General features: G+C 43.9%; 1 protein-coding gene across 2 annotated transcripts in view; it reads right to left on the bottom strand.

The window, feature by feature from the left end:
• The window catches only part of TMEM183A (transmembrane protein 183A), a 562,721-nt gene that overhangs the window by 169,510 nt on the left and 374,084 nt on the right, over nucleotides 1–19,127 (bottom strand). For both annotated transcript variants that reach the window (XM_044070205.1, XM_044070204.1), the window contains exon 7: nucleotides 14,301–14,456. In XM_044070205.1, coding sequence (XP_043926140.1) covers nucleotides 14,301–14,456 — 156 coding nt within the window. The remainder of the gene's footprint in view (nucleotides 1–14,300; nucleotides 14,457–19,127) is intronic.

The raw sequence follows: 19,127 nt of genomic DNA, 5'->3' as shown, positions 1-19,127 counted from the left end.
TTCATTGATTGCGTACCCTAAGGAGGTTAGTTGGGTCTTTACAAAGGCCAGGTGCTTGAGCAGCTTTTCCTGGCAGTCTGCCTGAATAAGGCAGTCATCTAAGTATGGGTAAATTTGAATATTTCTTTGTTTGCAAAAGGCAATGGTGGAGCCAGACATTTTGTGAAAACTCTGGGAGCAGTAGATAAGCCAAAGGGAAGCGCAGAGAACTGAAAGTGTTGAGATCCTGCCCTGAAGCAGAGATATTTCCTGCATGATTCCCAGATAGGAATGTGGAGGTCAGCCTCTTTTAGATCTAGGGTGGCTAGCCAAGCATCCTTGGAAAGCATGGGTAGCAACTTCTGGAGGGAGATCATTTTGAATTTTGGGATCGAAGGTAATTAGAATGTATAGACTGAGGATGGGGCACCAGGTGCCCTCTTTTCTGGGCACTAGAAAGACTGGAGTACAAGCCTTGGCCTATCTGTTTTGCAGGAACGTGCTCTACTGCCCTCATAGAGAGCAGGGAAATGATTTGCCTTTGAGCCTCTGCCCACTGATTTGGTGGTAGATGTGGGAACCCTTTTGGGGTTGGAAGCGTCTGGAAGGAAAATTTGTATCCCTGAGACACAATGTTCAGAACTCAATGGTCCTTGGTAATGGTGGCCCAGGTGCTTGAGTGAAAGGAGAGTTTTTCTCCTAGGGTAAGTGAATGTGGGCAGAAGGGGGGGATGAAGGGGAGTCATTGTGAGTTCTTATCATAAGGGGGTGGCTTAGAACTCCCTGATTTTGAAGTGGAGGTAGTTCACTGCTTAGATCTCTGCATTCCCTGGGGCTGGTTTCCACAGGGCATAGGCTGGGCCGGTTTACTCTAAGCAGGAGAGGACCAGTGCTTGGAGGGACAATGCCTGGCTGGACCTGTAAGAAATCCTTAACTGTTTGCATACATTTTACTTTTTCCTCCATCTTTTTTAAGACCTCTTCTGCTTTAGTGCCAAATAAGTTATATTTGTGCAAAGGGGCTTCCAACAATTTAGATTTGACATGGTCTGGCAGGGGGTGTTCCTTAAGCCATGCATGTCTTCTAATGACAGATCCAGTGACTGCTGCCATGCAAGAAGCATCTAGGGCGTCAAAACTACAGTGCAAAGTGTATTTAAGTTACTTGACTTTCAGAATGCATTAAGTCTTGTAAATCTTTATATTCTGCCCAAGCAGGAAATGAAGACATTTTTTGTTTAAGGAGTTCCAAGGTATGTTGCTGAAACTGCAGCATATGAAACTGACAATTTAGTGCCCTGATAGCAAGAGTAGCTGAGGTGTGTACTTTTTTACCCCATCTGTCCAATTCTCAGGAATCCCTGACTAAAGGGGTGGGATTCTTAGCAGAGGTTGCTTTAATCCCTTTTGACCCTTGAGAAATGGACCTCAGGGTCATCTGTTGGATTTTTAAAAAGATGTTTATGAGAGTCAAGGACTCTATAGTACCTGTCTGGTTTTCTGGGAGTAGGAGGTAGGGCACCAGGAGTCAAGCTGGATTCAAGGAAAACATCATCCACAACATCCAGGAATGGGGGGGGGGGTGGCCAAGGGTATTTGTTGCAGAAGATCTAGGAATTCCTGGAGTCTCTTTTTAAACTGAGGGTAGTCCTGACTTCTCCCATTGGAAATGCTCCCTTAAAGTATACAGGATTTTCTGAAAGGAAAAATCCTCTGGGAGAGAGGCTGAAGGAATGGAGTCCTCTGCATCAGAATCCTCATAAGTGGAGAGGGGTTGCATGTCTTCATAGTCAAAGGCATCAGAGTCATTTGACTCTTGTTCAGACAAAACTACAGGGGATAGATCTCTTTTCCTTTTTAGGGAGGTAGCCTGGCTTCCCCTGATCGGCATGATAAGGTCTTCTGCCATTTTAAGCATTTGAGACTGAGGCAAGGTAGCAGGCGCCTGAGAGTGGGTCGGCTTCTTGGGTGTGGTTTGAACCCTGGGTCAAAGAAACAGTTGTTTTTGAAAGAATGGTAATCGCAAAAGAAGCCCACCAACATGGGCGACCGGTGTTCCACATCGGAGGTCAACACCTCGCTGGTTAGATCTGACCATAAACTAATCACTCTGGATATCCACATTCCGCCACCACCCCCGGTCAAGAAACCACTGTGAAAAACTTTTCAAAAGCAAACTTCACGTTACTTAAGACAGAGGTGGGAAGTTTCAAAGCCCCCATGATAAAGGAAAATGGTGTCCAAGCTGCAAAATCCTTTACTAATGCACTCTAAGGGCACCTACGAGAATGTATGGATCGTGCTATCCCAAACAAAACCAAGACTTACTCCAAGAAAAAGAAACCACTCTGGTGGAACCCTGCCATAAACAAGCTATACAATAGAAGGAGGAAACTAGTACAGAAAATAGTAAAATCCCAAGAAGGGAAGACATCCCTGATCAGTATCAGCAAGAAACTATGTTCTCTCATAAAATCATCCAAAGCTAGCTTCGAAAGAAAAATTGCCATGAACTCCAAAGATAACCACAAGGCATTCTTTAGCTATGTCAAGAATATAAGTGACAATTCTCAGATCTGCTCGTAGTTAGTGCTGAATGGCACAAAATGCACTGATCCGACTGATATAGCCAACATCCTGGCAGACAGGTTCAGTGCAAACTTCACCCCCAAAAGGGCCAACTATACTAGAAGAATGTAGTGCCCCTAAAATCACAGACACTCAGGTTAAAACAGCCCTCTCCAAAGCCAAAAACACAGCATCAATGGGACCAGACGGTGTCCAAGGCTGCATCCTACACGAACTCAAAGATGAACTAACCCCTCACCTAAACACACTGTTCAAACTCAGCCTCTCCACAGGCTATGTACCCACTGAGTGGCGCACAGCAATGGTTATTCCACTCCACAAAGGTGGAGCCACAACGGACCCTAAACTATCGCCCCTATATGCCTGACTAGCTTGGTCTGCAAAACTATGGAGTGCATCATCATGGATCTCATTAGCAGAGACATTGGGAACCTCCCAACACTGGACCCTACCCAGTTCGGCTTTGTTAAGGGCAGATCATGATTCCTAAACCTGGTGGACTTCGAGACAGTTACCAAGGTTATAGACGAGGGAAAGGTGGTCCACACAGCCTACCTAGACCTCGCAAAGGCCTTTGACACCATTCCCTACTCAGGTATTATAGACAAGCTCACCAGCCTGAACACAAACCCCTACGTCATGAGATGGGTTGCCAACTGGATCACGGACAGAACCCACATGGTAAGAGTTGCGGGAGCTAGGTCTGACTCTAAAGCGGTTACAAGTGGCGTTCCCCAGGACTCAGTCCTAGGACCCCTCCTGTTCGGCATATACTTCTCAGAGGTACAGGTAAGCACAGGAAGACTATGGCTGACCAAGTTTGCAGACGACTGCAGACTAGGGGCTATAACTGACTCTCAGGCTGACACAGACATCCTCCAAAAGGGTCTCACTGAGACAGATACCTGGTGTCAAAACCATGGCCTCAAGCTAAATGCCAAAAAGTGCATAGTCATCCCCTCTGGAAAAAACAAAGTACCCACAAACTACCACATAGGTGGTAACCTCCTAAATACGGAAGACATAATAATGGATCTGGGGACCCAAGTAGATAGTAAAGTACAGTTGGGAACCTACCATAAATGTAGATGTTCGAGTGTATTCACTGTTGCAGTCATTACTCTTGGGTTATCCTGCTGGCAGGCTACCCGCAGTCGGCCCGAATTCCAAAGTCTAGGTCCAGCGTCAGTTGTTGTCACCTCTTCCCTGACGTCAGTGCGCCAGGGGTATAAAAGATGCAGCAGACGCCATTTTCTTCAGATTTTCTTGCTCTAGATGTCAGGTGCCCAAAATAGGTAGGCTGAAAAATATACCAATCAGAAATGCATGCACAAAAATAACATTTCCTTTATCTACAAGCAAATACACTAAAAAGGTTGTATAGGATAGAGAAGTGCAGATAAGCCCTAGCAAAGAGAAGGGGGATGGTGGGTGGGTAACCTGGACTGCAACAGTGAATACACTCGAACATCTACATTTATGGTAGGTACACAACTGCACTATGTTCATCATGTTTCACTGTTGCAGTCATTACTCTTGGGTAGAATCCCAAAGCTGAGGATGGGTGGCTGGGCTAAATAGGATTAGGAGAGGCTATGAGGCCCTGCAGAACTGCAGTGGCGAAGCCTGCTCTGGACTTAAGAGTAGAGAGGCAAGTGGTAGTGCTTTGTAAAGGTGTGCACTGAACTCCCAGTTGCAGCCTCTAAGATTTCTTTGGTTGGTACTCCTCTGAGGAAGGCTGCTGAAGTGGCTGCTGCTCTGGTGGAATGAGGTCTAATGCCCTTAAGCACTGATTTGCCATGTTGAAAGCAGCCGAAACAGATGCAATGGCCTATCCATTTAGAAATAGTCTGTTTTGAGATAGCCTTTCCTTGTGATCCTGCAGCATATGACACAAAGTTGCTCAGTCTTTCTGAAAGCTTTAGTTCTGTCCAAGTAGAAGAGCAACTGCCTGTGTATGTCCAAAGAATGCAGAATTTTCTCACCCTTGTTCTGTGGATTTGGGTAAAAGGTAGGCAAGTGAATGGTTTGGTTGAGGGCCACACTAGACACCACCTTAGGTATAAATGTAGGGTTTGTCCTCAGAGAAACCCTGTCTGGATGAAAAATGACGAAAGGTTCCACAGCCATGAGTGCTTGTAACTCCGAGACTTGCAGAGGTTATGGCTAGGAGCAGATCTGTTTTCCAGGATAAGAATTTTATATCTGCTGTTGATGCTGGCTCGAAAGGAGACAGTGTAAGTTTTTCCAAAACATAATTGAGGTCCCAGGCCAGAATTGGTGCTCTCTTTGGAGGCCTAATGTTTTTGGCCCCTCTGCGGTACTGCCTTATTAAAGGATGGGAAAAGATAGGTGGTTCCGTATTGTAATGTGCAGAAATGGCAGAGGCATGAATCTTAATTGATGAGAAAGAAAGGCCTTTGTTCAGCATCTCAGTTAGGTATTGTAAAATCTGAGGAATATTTGGTACAGACGTGTCTATGCCTTGTTCCTGGTTCCAAGCACAGAATCTCTTCCATTTTTCTGCATAAGATTTTCTGGTACTGGGCCTCCTGGCCTCCAAGATAACATCCATAACAGCTTTTGAAAGAGGAGTGTTCTGAATGGCTACATTATCCACCATGCTGCCAGGTTTAAGGTCCTGAGTTGGCTGTGCAGGATCTGATTGTTTTGTTGGGTCAGCAAGTAAGAAGTTTGAGGCAATATCCATGCTGGACCTTGAGACCAGCTCTTTAGGATTGGGTACCAGTGCTGGCGTGGCCAGTCTGGTGCAATCAGAATCATTTTTGGCTTCTCTTGTCTGACCTTTAGGAGTACTCTGGGAAGGAGAGGCAGTGGGGGGAAAGCATATACTGTTAGATTTTTCCAGCTGAATGATAGGACATCCACTTTCCATGCTTGCTTGTGGTAAATCCTTGTGCAAAATCTCTGCAATTGACAGTTGTGAGGGGAGGCAAATAGATCTATGTCTGGGGCATCCCCATTTCCTTATTATCATGTTGAAGACTTGTGGATCCAGTTTCCATTCGTGGGGATCCATGAGGTTTCTGCTTAGTTCGTCTGCCAGAGTATTTGTTTTTCCTGGCAGGAACTGTGCTTGCAGGTGAACTTGAAAAGCCAATGCTGTGTCCCATAAGGTCATTGCTTGTCTGCAGAGAGGGTAGGAATGTGTACCTCCCTGCTTGTTTATGTACCACATGACAGTAGCGTTCTCTGTCTGTATCAGTAACTGTCCTGGATGAAGCAGGTCCTTGAAAGCTGTCAGGGCATTTTGTACAGCTAGCATCTCTTTTTGATTGATGTGAAGATGCATCTGGTTTGCAGGCCATGTGCCCTGAATACATTTTCCTGCCATATGGACCCCCCAGGCATAATCTGATGCATCCATTGTCAGTGTCTGTCTGGCTGTGGGTAAACTGAATGGTAGACCCTTGTTCTGGTGACAGGCTTCTGCCCACCATCAAAACTCCTGTTGTAGGCAGGGAATGAGTGCAATTACTGTCTCCAGGCTGTGGCAATGCTGAGTCCAAACATTTTTCAGATACCATTGTAGTTTCCTCATATGCAGTCTGGCATATGGAATTAGAAGAATGCAGGATGCCATGAAACCCAAGGCCTGCAGGATTTTCCTTGCAGATAAGTGGGTTTTTGTTGCCAATTTCCTGAAGTAAGTAGTCAGTTGTTTTTGCTTGTCTGGCATGAGATAAGCCATCTGGGCAGTTGTACTTAAGCTTGCACCCAGGAATATTATCTCTTGAGAGGACACTAGTTTTGATTTCTTTTCGTTTATTGTGTACCCTAGGCCAATTAGTAATCTTTTTACAAATGCCAGATGCTTTAGAAGAGTGTCTTTGTTCTCTGCTTGAATTAGGCAGTCGTCCAAGTAGGGATACATTTGAATTCCTTTTTGTCTGCAAAACACAATTACTGGTGCCAGGCATTTTGTAAAGACCCTGGGCGCAGTAGATAAGCCAAAGGGCAGTGCAGAGAATTGGTAATGCATTGAGCCAGCTATGAATCTGAGGTATCTTCTGCAAGATTGTCTGATTGGGACATGCAGGTATGCCTCCTTTAGGTCCAAAGTTACGAGCCAAGCCCTCTTGCCCAGCATGGGCAGTAGCTGCTGAAGAGTCAACATTTTGAAATTTGGAACTTCCAGAACCGTATTTAGTATAGAGAGACAGGTCCAGAATTGGTCTCCAGGTTTTGTCCTTCCTGGGTACTAGGAAAAGTCTGGAATAAAATCCTTGCCCCTGCTCTTGTTGTGGTACTTGCTGAATGGCCCTCGTGTCCATGAGGGCTGTAATTTGTTTTTGTGCCTCTGCCCATTGATTGTGTGGCAGGTCTGGCACGCCCTTTGACCTTGGTAGAGTGTGAAAATGGAACCTGTATCCTTGGGACACTATGTTAAGGATCCATTTGTCTTGAGTAACTATTTGCCAATTTGATGAAAAAAGTGCTAGCTTTCCCCCTAAGGGGGCTGTCAAAAGAAAACTCCTTGGAACTGGTAGAGGAAAGTCATTGGGACGGTTTCCTGTAAGGTTGTGATTTGTCCTCTCCGCTTTTGGAAGTAGGAGCACCCCATTGTTTAGGCCTGTATGAGCCTTGGGGCTGAGATCTGCCTCTGGGACGCCTGTATCTGCCTCTTTGTGGTCTGTCTGAGACTGGAAAGGACCAATTTTTAGAAGGCCAGTTCCTGCTAAACCTGGGTGGCTGCACCTGTAAGAAATACTTGACTGTCTGCATGGATTTTGCTTTATCCTCCATTTTTTTCAACACCTCTTCTGCTTTAGTACCAAACAAAGTATCATGCTGGAATGGTGCATCTAATAATTTTGCTTTAACATGACCAGGCAGATTCTGTTCCTTTAACCAAGCATGCCTTCTAATGACAGAACCTGTAACAGCGGCCCTGCAAGAGGCCTCCAGTGAATCATAACCACATTTCAAAGTATGCTTTCCCACTTGTTCAGTTGCATGCAATAAATCCTGCAATTCCTTGTTCTCTGAACATTCAGTATTTGTCAACATTTTCTGTTTAAGTACAGATATTAAATATTGCGGATATTTAAGCATATTTGACAATTTAAAGCCCTTACAGCCAGGGTGGCAGAAGTGTAAACTTTTTTCCCCCATCTGTCTAGAGCCCTAGAATCCCTATCCGAGGGGATAGGGTTTTTTGCAGTTGAAGCTTTAACCCCCTTGGGACCCTGAGATATAGTTTCCGGGTCAGCAGTGGGGTTTTTATATAGGAATTTATGAGAATCCGGGACCCTGTAGTATCTGTCTGGCTTAGCAGGTGCAGGGGGTAAAGAGTCAGGGGACAGTAAATACATATTCTACAATGTCTAGGACAGGTGGAATAGCAAGGGGTCTGTGCTGAGGAAGAAGCAGAAAGTCTGAGCCTTTTCTTAGATTCAGAATAATCTTGTCTCTCCCAATGGAAACGCTCTCTCATAGTATGCAGTGTTTCCCCAAAAGAATAGTCCTCAGGAGGACAGGCTGAAGGAATGGATTCTTCAGCATCAGAATCCTCATAGGGAAGCATGGAGTAATCCTGTTCAGAAGAGGAATCAGAGGAAATAGATACCTGATCAGAAGAATCATACTCTGTCTCTTGCCTAGGCCTCTTATCAGGAGGGGGATGGGAGCCCTGATGAAAGTAATTAGGTCTTTGGCCATTTTGAGCATCTGTTTTTTAGGCATGGAAGTCTGAGTAGGAGAATGCTGTACTTGTTTCTTTGTCTTTAGAGCTGCATTAGTCTTTGAAGCTGAAGATGGCTTAACATATAGCTGTGTAGGTCTGAAGACACTCTCAGAAGCCGATGCCTGCTCAGTGGCTCTGGACCCATCTGAGGGAGAGATTTGCAAGTGTCCAATACCTTGAGTTTCCAGAGGCCCAGTCGGCTCCACGTGGGAGTCAGTAGTGGCCTGTGGCTCTGAGGTAGCGGGCGCCAGGGGCTGCAAAAGCGCCTCACTGAGAACAGGCGACTGGCCTAGAAGAGGCTTCGTCGTCGGTTTTGGACCTCAGATGCCTACCCTTGTCCTTGCATTTTTTGTAACCGGTTGTTGGCTGTTCCTCCGGCATTATATAATTAAATCTTCAGCCAAAGTAATGAAATGCAAAATCGAACCGACGCTTGATAGTGCGTTGGTTAAATCTAGCACAAAACCGACAGCTAGCAATGTTGTGATCAGGGCCTAGGCAAGGAATACAGTAAGAGTGAAAATCCTTATGAGGTATTTGCTTCCCACAAGAAATACAATTGTTAACTTTTTCTGACATTGATCTGGAGCAAGAAAAAAGTTTCCCCAACGGGGTACTTAGCTTTAATGAAGACTTCGGTTCTGAAATTCAGATTTGAAAATCTCAGGGGTCGGCCGACCGGCCCTTGCGAACTGCTTTTGCTTCGGGCACCGCGCGGCAAGAAAGACTGAAGAAAATGGCGTCGGCTGCATCTTTTATACCCCTGGTGCACTGACGTCAGGGAAGAGGCGACAACAACAGACACCGGACCTAGACTTTGGAATTCTGGCCGACTGCGGGTAGCTTGCCAGCAGGCTACCCCAAGAGTAATGACTGCAACAGTGAAACACGATGAACATCCTCTCCTTTGATAATCACATTGCCAAAGTGGTTAGAAAATCCTTCTCTGTGGCCCACCTAATCACAAAAGGGTTTGCATCCAGATTGAAAGAGGTCATTGGGCCCCTCTACGCATCACTCATCAGACCCATCATAGAGTACGATGCCCCATTTGGGATGTACCTTACAAGACACCTGCAACAACTGGAAAGACCAAAGAAGTACCTCACCAAGAGGATCACTGGCCTCAAGCAGATGCCCTATGCAGCTCGACTGAAGAAACTCCAGCTGTACTCAGTTTTATACCGCCTAGTCAGAGGTGATCTCTGCCTGACATACAAGGCCATGTCCAACCCAGAATTGATGGACATGCTCCACTTAAAGAAAATCATACCCCTTGAGCCACATGCTCCAGGGATCTAAACCTCACCACAACAATAAATAGGATGTGCTGGAGGGATAGATTCCTGTCCCACAGACTTCCCATGCTCTGGAACAAGATTCCAATCCACATTAGGCAGAGCTCCTTGCTAACCCTCTTCAAGAGGAACCTTGACGAGTGGATGGGAAACAGAAAGTTTACCCCAGGGATCACTTCAATGGCTCTGCTGGACTGAGGCACAGGGAACTAGTCTAAGGGGGTGGCGAAAGCCAACACATTCCGGCTAGGCTTATAAATGCCTTCGGGCAGATAGCCTAGTACCTACCTATGAACCTATAAGACATTGGTTTGTGTTGAGATTCGGTACTGCGAAGGACTTCCTCAGAAGCCAGTGCTTCGTCAGTGGCTCCAGACCCATCCAAGGTAGAGACAACCACAGGATCCTTAGTCGAAGAAGAGTTTTGCGGCATACCGGTCTCTGCAAGAGTCTCTGTAGCGGCTTGTGAATCAATTGACGCGGGCATCAGGGGCTGTGAAAGCACTTCACTGAGTACCGGAGGACTGACTAGCTTAATGGAAGTGTTGTCGGTAGGTTTGGACCTGTGCTGTCTATCTCTGTCTTTATCTACATTTTTTCGGTAGATCTGCTGTCGGATGGTTTACAGAAGCCATATCAGAATTCGAGGACTGCAAGCGAAAACATATGGCTACAATAAGTGCCCGATGATGGACAGTTCTGGTGTTGAACAAAGCACAGAAGGGGCAACGGGGAATGTCGTGGTCTGGGCCTAATCAAGTGACGCAGTAAGAGTGGAAGTCTCGTGTGGTATTTGCTTTCTACAGGCAAGACAATTAACTTTTTCTAACATCGGTTAGTGCAAGAAAAAAGGATCCCCAATAGGGTACTTCGAATTGAATTGAAGTTAGTCTTCTAAAGTTGAGACGAAAACTCAGGTAGCGGCTGACCGTCACTCGTGCAAACTGCTTCTGCTTTGGAGTCCATGGCAAGAAAGACTGATGTAATGGCGTCGGCTGCCTTACTTTATACCACTGACGACCTGACGTCAGTCCTCAAGCGACAGCAACCAAAGCAGAAATATTAAGTCTCCGATATTCGGGCCGGCCGAAGGCTACCCTGACCGGGATAACCCAAATGTGAGGACTGCAAATGTGAAACATGTAGGCTACAAGAGGCAGTGATGGCTCCAACAGCTTCGCAGTTGACTCAACACCTGGGAACCGACAACAAAGCTTCAAGCTCTGAGTGTCATCTGGTTCTGACCAGCTTGCATCTGGTGCACTCAAAGACATAGGATCCAAAGATAAATCAATCTTCTGATGTAGGGGCTCTGAAGCCAAAGGATGGATTGGAAAAGGAACAAAGACTGGTGGAGTATTACTAGTAAATGTCTCCAGACCCATGTGGATAGGAGCCAGGAGAAAGTACAGTTGTGTACACTTACCATAAATGTAGATGTTAGAGTGTATTCACTGTTGCAGTCCTAGAACATCTACCACCTGAAGCTGTGTTGAAACTTTCTCCTCATTATATCCACTACAGCTCCTGTGAGACTTCTGAAAGAATGGGAAAAAGCTATGGATGGAAATCTTCTATGACAGCATCTTTCCAGAAATGGGGATGAGAGCTGAGAGGGTACACGATTCCAAGGAAAATGCATATCTAGTTCTAAGGTAGCTGCTTTGAATCAGGATGAGCCAGATCTAAAGATACAGTTCTGGTACTCAACTAGTCAGATCCAAAGGCTTGCCTTTAGAATCCAAACTTTTTCGGGTCTTCTTAAGCAGTTCTGAAGTCGGATTCGAAGAGGACTGAAAGGCTGAAGAATCCAACTCAGTGCTAGTATGGGAATATTTACTTTTATTTTACATTTGTTAACCGGGGGTGTCTGACTGAGCCGAAAAGGCCCTTTTTCAGCAGAGGCCCGGGGAGAAAAGCTCCACAAAGAAAAATTACAGACACATTTAGTTATTTAGACATAATCAGTATATGCAAGAATGTACACTTCTGGTGTCCCCATGAAAGTCTTAGGGAAAAACATGGACAGGAGTTAGAGAAAGGTCAGCATCCTGAATATGGGGCCCTGCAGGAATAAGCAGAGGACCCGGAGCAGTGTAGACAGAATAGCCCCTTTCAGTTTGATGTAGACTGGCTATTTCCATTGAGGCCTGTACACTTAGTGATCCCATATGTGAAGGCCTCCACTTTCCTAGATAGTGAGAAATCCTAGGAAGCCTGGCTGCCTTGTGGGTGTATAACCAGAACGGATAAGCACAATTCAATGATCCAAAGAAATGAGAGTCCAGTTTCTCTGAACAGATGCCATCTTTCTTCATGTCTGAGGACAGGACTGGGAGGGAAGGGAGCGTGTCATAAAGAATAAAGATCACAAAAGCTCCCTACCAGGGACCTGAATAGTGGAAGTCCCTGGTGTTGGGGAGCTGGGGTGTCCTTGCCAGTGTTCCTGTCGCTGAGTGTGGTCCTCTTCCCAACCCAAAGCAAATCAAGGAAAGGCCCACAGTGGAGGAAATGACCAGAGCTTATTGGGATAGTTTTTAATGAAATGAGGTGGTTGTACCTGCAAGAAACCTTTGGCTATCTGCACAGACTTCGCTCAGTCCTCCAATTTTCTGACGACAGCTTGGGCCAAAGAGAAACTCCTTATCCAAAGGAGCATCCAAAAGGTTGGATTTAACCTGCTCCGGGGAGGGCTTGTTCTCTTAACCATGTGTGCTCCTAATGACAGACCCAGTGGCTGCAACCCTGCTGGCAGCCTCAAAGGCATCAAATCCAGTGTGAAGAGTGCTTGACCACTTTGTAAGGCGGAGTTACAAATGTCCAGCAATTTTTTTAGATCAACACTTATTTTCAATAGGTTTTGTCTCATCTGTTTGTTACAGTAATGTTTCTTGGTGTTTTATTATGTGGAACTGGCAGCTGAGTGCCCTCATACAAATCTATCAAGGGCTCTGCCCCCCATCATTAGGTAGGGGATTTCTGAATGTGCTGGCTCTGGCACCCTGGGGGGGCCAGGAACAAAAACCTCTGCATCTGTTGAAGGGTTCATAAAAAGGGGCTTATGCAAATCCATAACCCTGTAGTATCTGTCAGGTTTCCTGGTGCAGGAGGAAGGGAGTCTTGCTTCAAAGAAGATTCTTGGAAAACATCATCAACCACCTCCCCAAAACAGGGGGAACTGCCAGGGGTTTAAGTTCTGGTAGGTGGAGAAATTCTCTGACCCTTTTCTTAGCTTGGGGGTAGTCCTGCTCTTCAGAATGAAAATGATCGCTCATGGTATGTCAGGTTTCTCCTAGGGGACAGAACTTCAGGAGGGGAGGTAGAAGGCAAAGTTTCCTCTGAATAAGACTCAAATGAAACCAAGGAGGGATCCTCCTCAAAGACTGAGACCTCCTGGTCAGAATCTTGCCTGATCTCAAAAGGATCAGTAATAACCCTGGAATTGGATCTCTTCCTTTTTCCTGAGAGGGGTACAGGGGGAAAATGTCTTCCCCTAACTAAGGAAAGTCAAGTCCTGTTGACAGGCCTGAGGGCAGGAGCTGGTAGGGCTGGAATGGAAAAATGGCTTTCTAACAATATTTTTTTGTTTAGGTTTTGGGATGCTGAGGGCATGGACACCAAAAGACATTTGAGCTGACGTGGAAGTGCCGTGTTCGCCAAAAGCAGAGGACTGCCATGTGCTCTCAGACCAGACTGATGAATGTTGAATAGCAACTGGTGAAGAATTCAAGGGGTCCAATGGCATATCGGACTCTGAAAGGGACTCAATAGAGGCCTTCTCTAGCAACTCGGTCGTGTGATGGGGCTGCGAACATGCCTCACTGACTTTCGCAATAACCAGTCCTGAAGGGCTTAGAAGATGGCAAATGGGTGTCTTTAGCAGGCTGGAGCTTGGGCCACTTGCGCTTAGGAACACTGACATCGGGAAGAGAAACAGATGCCATAACATGTGACTCGCTAATGATCCTAGCTAAAATGTCTGCCCTATGCCGAATAGTTCTGGAATTAAAACAGACGCAGAAACGACAGTTGGGGATGTTGTGTTCTGGGCCCAAACAAGTTACACAAAGGGAGTAGAGGTCTCTTGTGTGGAATTTATTTTCCATAGTGGAGATGGTTGTTAACTTTAACATTAGATAGTAAAAGGAAAAAATTCCCCAGCGAGGTACTTAGCTTTTTGAAGATTTTACTCTGGAGCGACCAACTGACACACGCACTTATGTCTGCTTCCAGCTCAGACGCCAAGAAGAACTGGAGTCATTACATCAGCAAATTCCATGTATACCCTAGTGTGCTGATGTTAGGAAGGAGCATTCCCCAGTCGTAGGAGGGGGAGGATTTTAATCTGGTAGTTGGGCTGACCAAGGGATTCCACTGCAGGAAATCCCAAAAGTCAGGACTGCAACAGTGAAACACAAACATCTACTCCCGCTCCAAAAACTAAAATTGGAGGCTTTCCACACACTTATTTAAAAAAAAAAAAATTTTTAAATGTAACTGTATGTAAACCAAATTTCAAAAGGACAAAGCTCAGAAACTGCTACAAATCTTTGTAGAAAAATCAAGTGGCTAACTAAAAGTAGCAAAAACACTTAAATGAATGGGTACAGCATTACTAGGTGTAGGTAACAAAAACAGTGTCATTATGGGGGAAGGTGGTACCTGAACATAGTTTAGATTGTCAACAGACATGAATTATATTAACAGAAAAAATTCTAAATACTTACCAAGGTCAGGGTCATGCCCAGAACTACTGGTGTAAAAATAAAGTTCAGGGTGGTGACTTGCAACAGGCAACAGTCATGGTCCGGGTTAAAGTGAACATCCTGGTACTGCCGAGGAAGCTGTAGCCCATTCCGACAGCCACTCTTAAACTTAGGATACTGGAGGATAAAACATAGAAAACCAAGGCATGTCAGTCAAATTCACAGTCAGCCTTAAACAGCATTAGAACAGTGATTAAACTAGGTATCCCCCTACACACATAACATTAAGTGTGTAATTAGTAACAGTAGCTCACGTTTAAAAAAAAGGGGGGGGGGCAATGAACGTAGTGCAACTGTGCAAAACAGAGCAAGGGAAGGAATACGTAAAGGTGACCAAGCTGAAAACATTTTTGAGGGGGGTTAGGCCATTTTCAGAAAACCGAGAATGCTCAGTTCAGATGCTGTCCAAGTCCAAGCCCCACAAAATAAATCAAGTTAACTAAACACCACTTTCAGATAATGCAGTCAAAATAAAAGCAGGTGGTATATGGAATGTGGCAACACAGTCTTAACATTTTGGAAGGCAAAAAGACAAAGCAAAAGTAAGATAAGGGACAGAGAAAAATCTAACACAGAATAATCTACTCGACTGGCTTTTTTATAAATTTAGCCTAAGATGCCAAGCCAACAAAAATCTTGCTGTGTGGCTGCAGTGGACAAAACACTGGGGAATAGGGATGCAGGCAAGACTTAGGAATGCACAACGAAGACTGCCACAGTAAAGAATAAAATTCTAGACAAATACACTGATGAGGTAAATGACACTCCAGGCTTCTTCCCAGCACATACTGGTGCTCAGTATTACACAAGGTTCACAGTCAAAAGACTATACAGCAAAACACAAGTGCCTCTATGCAACATCCAACAGGACTGTTTTATTCAATGACAGGGTAATATTAAGACTGGCTTATTATGTGACACACATTCACAACCAAGTATGTAGTTTGTTCTACTCGTTTAATATTTTTGCGTAATAAAGCCTGACAAGAGGTATTTATTGTGAAACATGATGAAAATGTAAAGCAACTTGGCTTCAAGTGTTAAATGTATGAGCTTATCCTGTAATCCTGTGTCTCAGTCCCTTAATTTATACTTGAAAACTGTACTACTTTGAGCAAGTCACAAACAAAACCGTTTTCGAGGATCATCCCTGAAAATCCAGAGGGACTATCAAGTTGACAAAAAAGGCCCTGAAACTCTTGTAAATCAAGTTTACTTCTCAGTCTATGACACTTTACAATATGACAGCTGAAATATTCAGTGTACATTAACTCATTACTGCCACTGAGTCTTGTACAACAGAATAAACAGCAAAAAAATAAGGGGGGGGGGGGTGAAATGTACTTAGCATTTTATGGCTGCCAGTCTTCCAACATTTAAGAAAGTGAAAGCAGAAACCAACATGAAATCACACACATTGACTTGCTCTATAGTTAATCGGTCTAAATCTGTGTGGTTGTAATTCTGGGGAAAGGATCCAAGGTGAACTCCAACCTGTACTGTGTGGAGAGTCATAAAAAGTTAATACATTTAAAATATAACAAACTTTGACAATGAAATCAACTGATATGTTCCTATACATCTCCAAGATGAATGCCATAATTTTTGGCTTGCTTGCCTCAAAACATCTCATCATTCTGAATCCTAGGCCCTTCAGTCTTCAACACAACCTGGTGTTTTACTAGCATCTCCCAGACTCACCACAGTTTAGTGACACTGTTCATGTCTATACATCTAATGTACATCTTATGATATAGAAATAGCTCTCTCTATAGATATATATATATATATATATATATATATATTATATACACACAAAAATTACCTAGCAGCTTGCTATATATGTAAACTCTTAAATTATTATTTTCTGCCCTACAGAGTTCCTTCCATCACCTCCATTTCTTTGGATTTCAAAGCACTAATCACATGATTATCTGAAAAACCCACTAATACACATCTTTAAAGGCTGAATTTTCAATAGCTACTAACGCACAAGTACATTTTACACTGTAGCAGATGCCTTTACTTCATTAAATGTCACCTAATTAGCAAACACATGAGTATCTACTATCTGTTCAGGTACACTAATGAATATTGGTTTAAAAAGGTTTGTAATAATGTTGGAGTTTCTCTCCAGGACAACACTGAAAACATGCTTTGAGTAAACCTCCTCTGACAGGCAAGGTAAACAAAAGCAAAATAAGTAAAAAAATAAATAAATAACAAAAAAACTGACTGGGTTACAACTGGCTTACTGTAGGCATGTACCTGTAGTGTCTGTACAAATACTTGTGTCTCATCAGGTCTGGTCTGTTGGTTTGTATGAGGATCTCCATAGTCAAGTTCTTGAAGGTACCTGTTGGTTTGTATGAGGATCTCCACAGTCAAGTTCTTGAAGGTACCTGTTGGTTTGTATGAGGATCTCCACAGTCAAGTTCTTGAAGGTACCTGTATGTTTGTATGAGGATCTCCACAGTCAAGTTCTTGAAGGTACCTGTTGGTTTGTATGAGGATCTCCACAGTCAAGTTCTTGAAGGTACCTGTTGGTTTGTATGAGGATCTCCACAGTCAAGTTCTTGAAGGTACCTGTTGATTTGTATGAGGATCTCCACAGTCAAGTTCTTGACAGTACCTGTTGGTTTGTATGAGGATCTCCACAGTCAAGTTCTTGAAGGTACCTGTTGGTTTGTATGAGGATCTCCACAGTCAGGTTCTTGAAGGTACCTGTTGGTTTGTATGAGGATCTCCATAGTCAAGTTCTTGAAGGTACCTGTTGGTTTGTATGAGGATCTCCACAGTCAGGTTCTTGAAGGTACCTGTTGGTTTGTATGAGGATCTCCACAGTCAGGTTCTTGAAGGTACCTGTTGGTTTGTATGAGGATCTCCACAGTCAGGTTCTTGAAGGTACCTGTTGGTTTGTATGAGGATCTCCACAGTCAGGTTCTTGAAGGTACCTGTTGGTTTGTATGAGGATCTCCACAGTCAGGTTCTTGACGGTACTGCATACACTAGATAATGATACAACTTTTCAGTGAATGCAGAACGTGAGCTATGACACAGTGCCACACCTTGGGACACATTGCATTCCATCGCTCTCTTACTAGACGTTGTCACCTTTTGCTTTTACTGCTGACTTGGGTCCTCTTGTTGATGTACTCTTGTAATGTTTTACGGGACAAATGTAGATGTCAATGGCGTGCGACAACTACATTTATAATTGTATTTATGGAAGAAAAAATGGTCTGTGCTTTTGATTGTTTAAGCTGTCATCCATCGCCTGCACAAGCACTCAATAGTTATTCAAACAAACAAATATAAAGTCTTTATATGTGCATAAATTATAAAACTGTTGCTTCTACACAAAGCAACAATTTTCAGCCAGTGAATAAGTGGACAATTCACTAAGCAAAAAGAGTTGAGACTGGACTGTTCTGTAACACAGGAATATACTGCCTGTTTATTACTGCCTGCTTATTCAGAATAATAATAAATGGTTATTGTGTTCTGCAGGTCTTAATCATTCTTAGTTTCTTGATGCAGAGCATGTTTAGGTGACAGCAAACTGTACTTAAAAACATTGACTTGATTTTGCAATCAACTACCTGTTGGATGGTGGGCATTTGAAACTCCAGTGGCAGCAAATCAACTCCCCAGCACCATGGAATCTATTGATTCACAAAGTAAACTACTGATGTATTTTTTACACTTGTTTGTGCATTACCTGCATCAACAGTATAAACAAAGGAAACAGAGCAAGCACTTTCAAGATTTAGTATTTTGTCTGCACACACTGTTATTCTTACTGATGAAACCTTAAAAGTTTGAACATTCACTTCAACAATTAAGAATTCTGACAGGGATAATAATGGCATACAATTTTTCATCCAGCTCTTAAGCTCTTCCCTTTAACTCATTAATCCAGAGTACCTTCTCATGGCACCTGTGTGCTTAAACCCGAGCGCGCCATGAGAAGATACAAATTACAAGCTTTTACCCCCCAGAGTTCCTTCCACAAGCAAGAGAAAGTGTACTGCATATTTGTAGTTCACCTTAATGTAAAGCATGCTGAAATCGTAACTGAAAGTTTGATTTACCTTATATAGTTACAACTCTGTGTGTTTTTACATTAAGGTCACATTAAAGTTCTTGCTGAAAATCCTATTTAAAAGTTCTTGACAAAGCAAGTGGTGGCAACTTCTTGCAATCCAAGCCACCACTTGCTTAACACCTCTACCCCCAACCTAAATTTCTTTTGTTTCCCCCCTAATAAAAAGAGGGTCCAGCAGCAGGCATTTCCTTTCTTTCTGCAATGAATTGGAGATTTTACCTGCTATTGGATCCTCTATTTTTATTTCCGCAGTCAAGGATTTCACGGACCGCTGCACCTATCCAGGAGTTCCCGTTCAGCTCGGAACAACAACTACCTTCTTTTCTTCCCGGTAACTATTACTTTTTAAGTTATGATTCACCACCTTTCTGTAAATTAAATTAAAGGGACACTATCTTGCTTATAAAATGCAGTTCCTTGCCTCGGACCGAATCCTTAACACGTCTATCAGCTTTGTTAAAGACCTCGCATTTTGTGACATCACAGCTGACTGTAGTCAGAAATCCAGCCCACTGCATCACGTTTCTTTAATTCCCTGATTAATCCCTTGTCCCTGTCCTGTTCTGGCTCCCTTTGGGAGTAAGCTGTCCATGTTTTGGTTCCTAACCTAGTCACTAGTTCAATAACCTCTGCCAAACCTGTCTTCGGTGTACTTTGAAATGTCAGTATTCGGTTCTAAA

Source organism: Protopterus annectens, chromosome 4.part1 (genome assembly GCF_019279795.1).
Source record: "Protopterus annectens isolate FY-2018-M chromosome 4.part1, PAN1.0, whole genome shotgun sequence".
Lineage (NCBI taxonomy): Eukaryota > Metazoa > Chordata > Ceratodontiformes > Protopteridae > Protopterus > Protopterus annectens.
The sequence above is the reverse complement of the archived record's forward strand: the minus strand, read 5'-3'. Positions and strand labels throughout refer to the sequence as shown.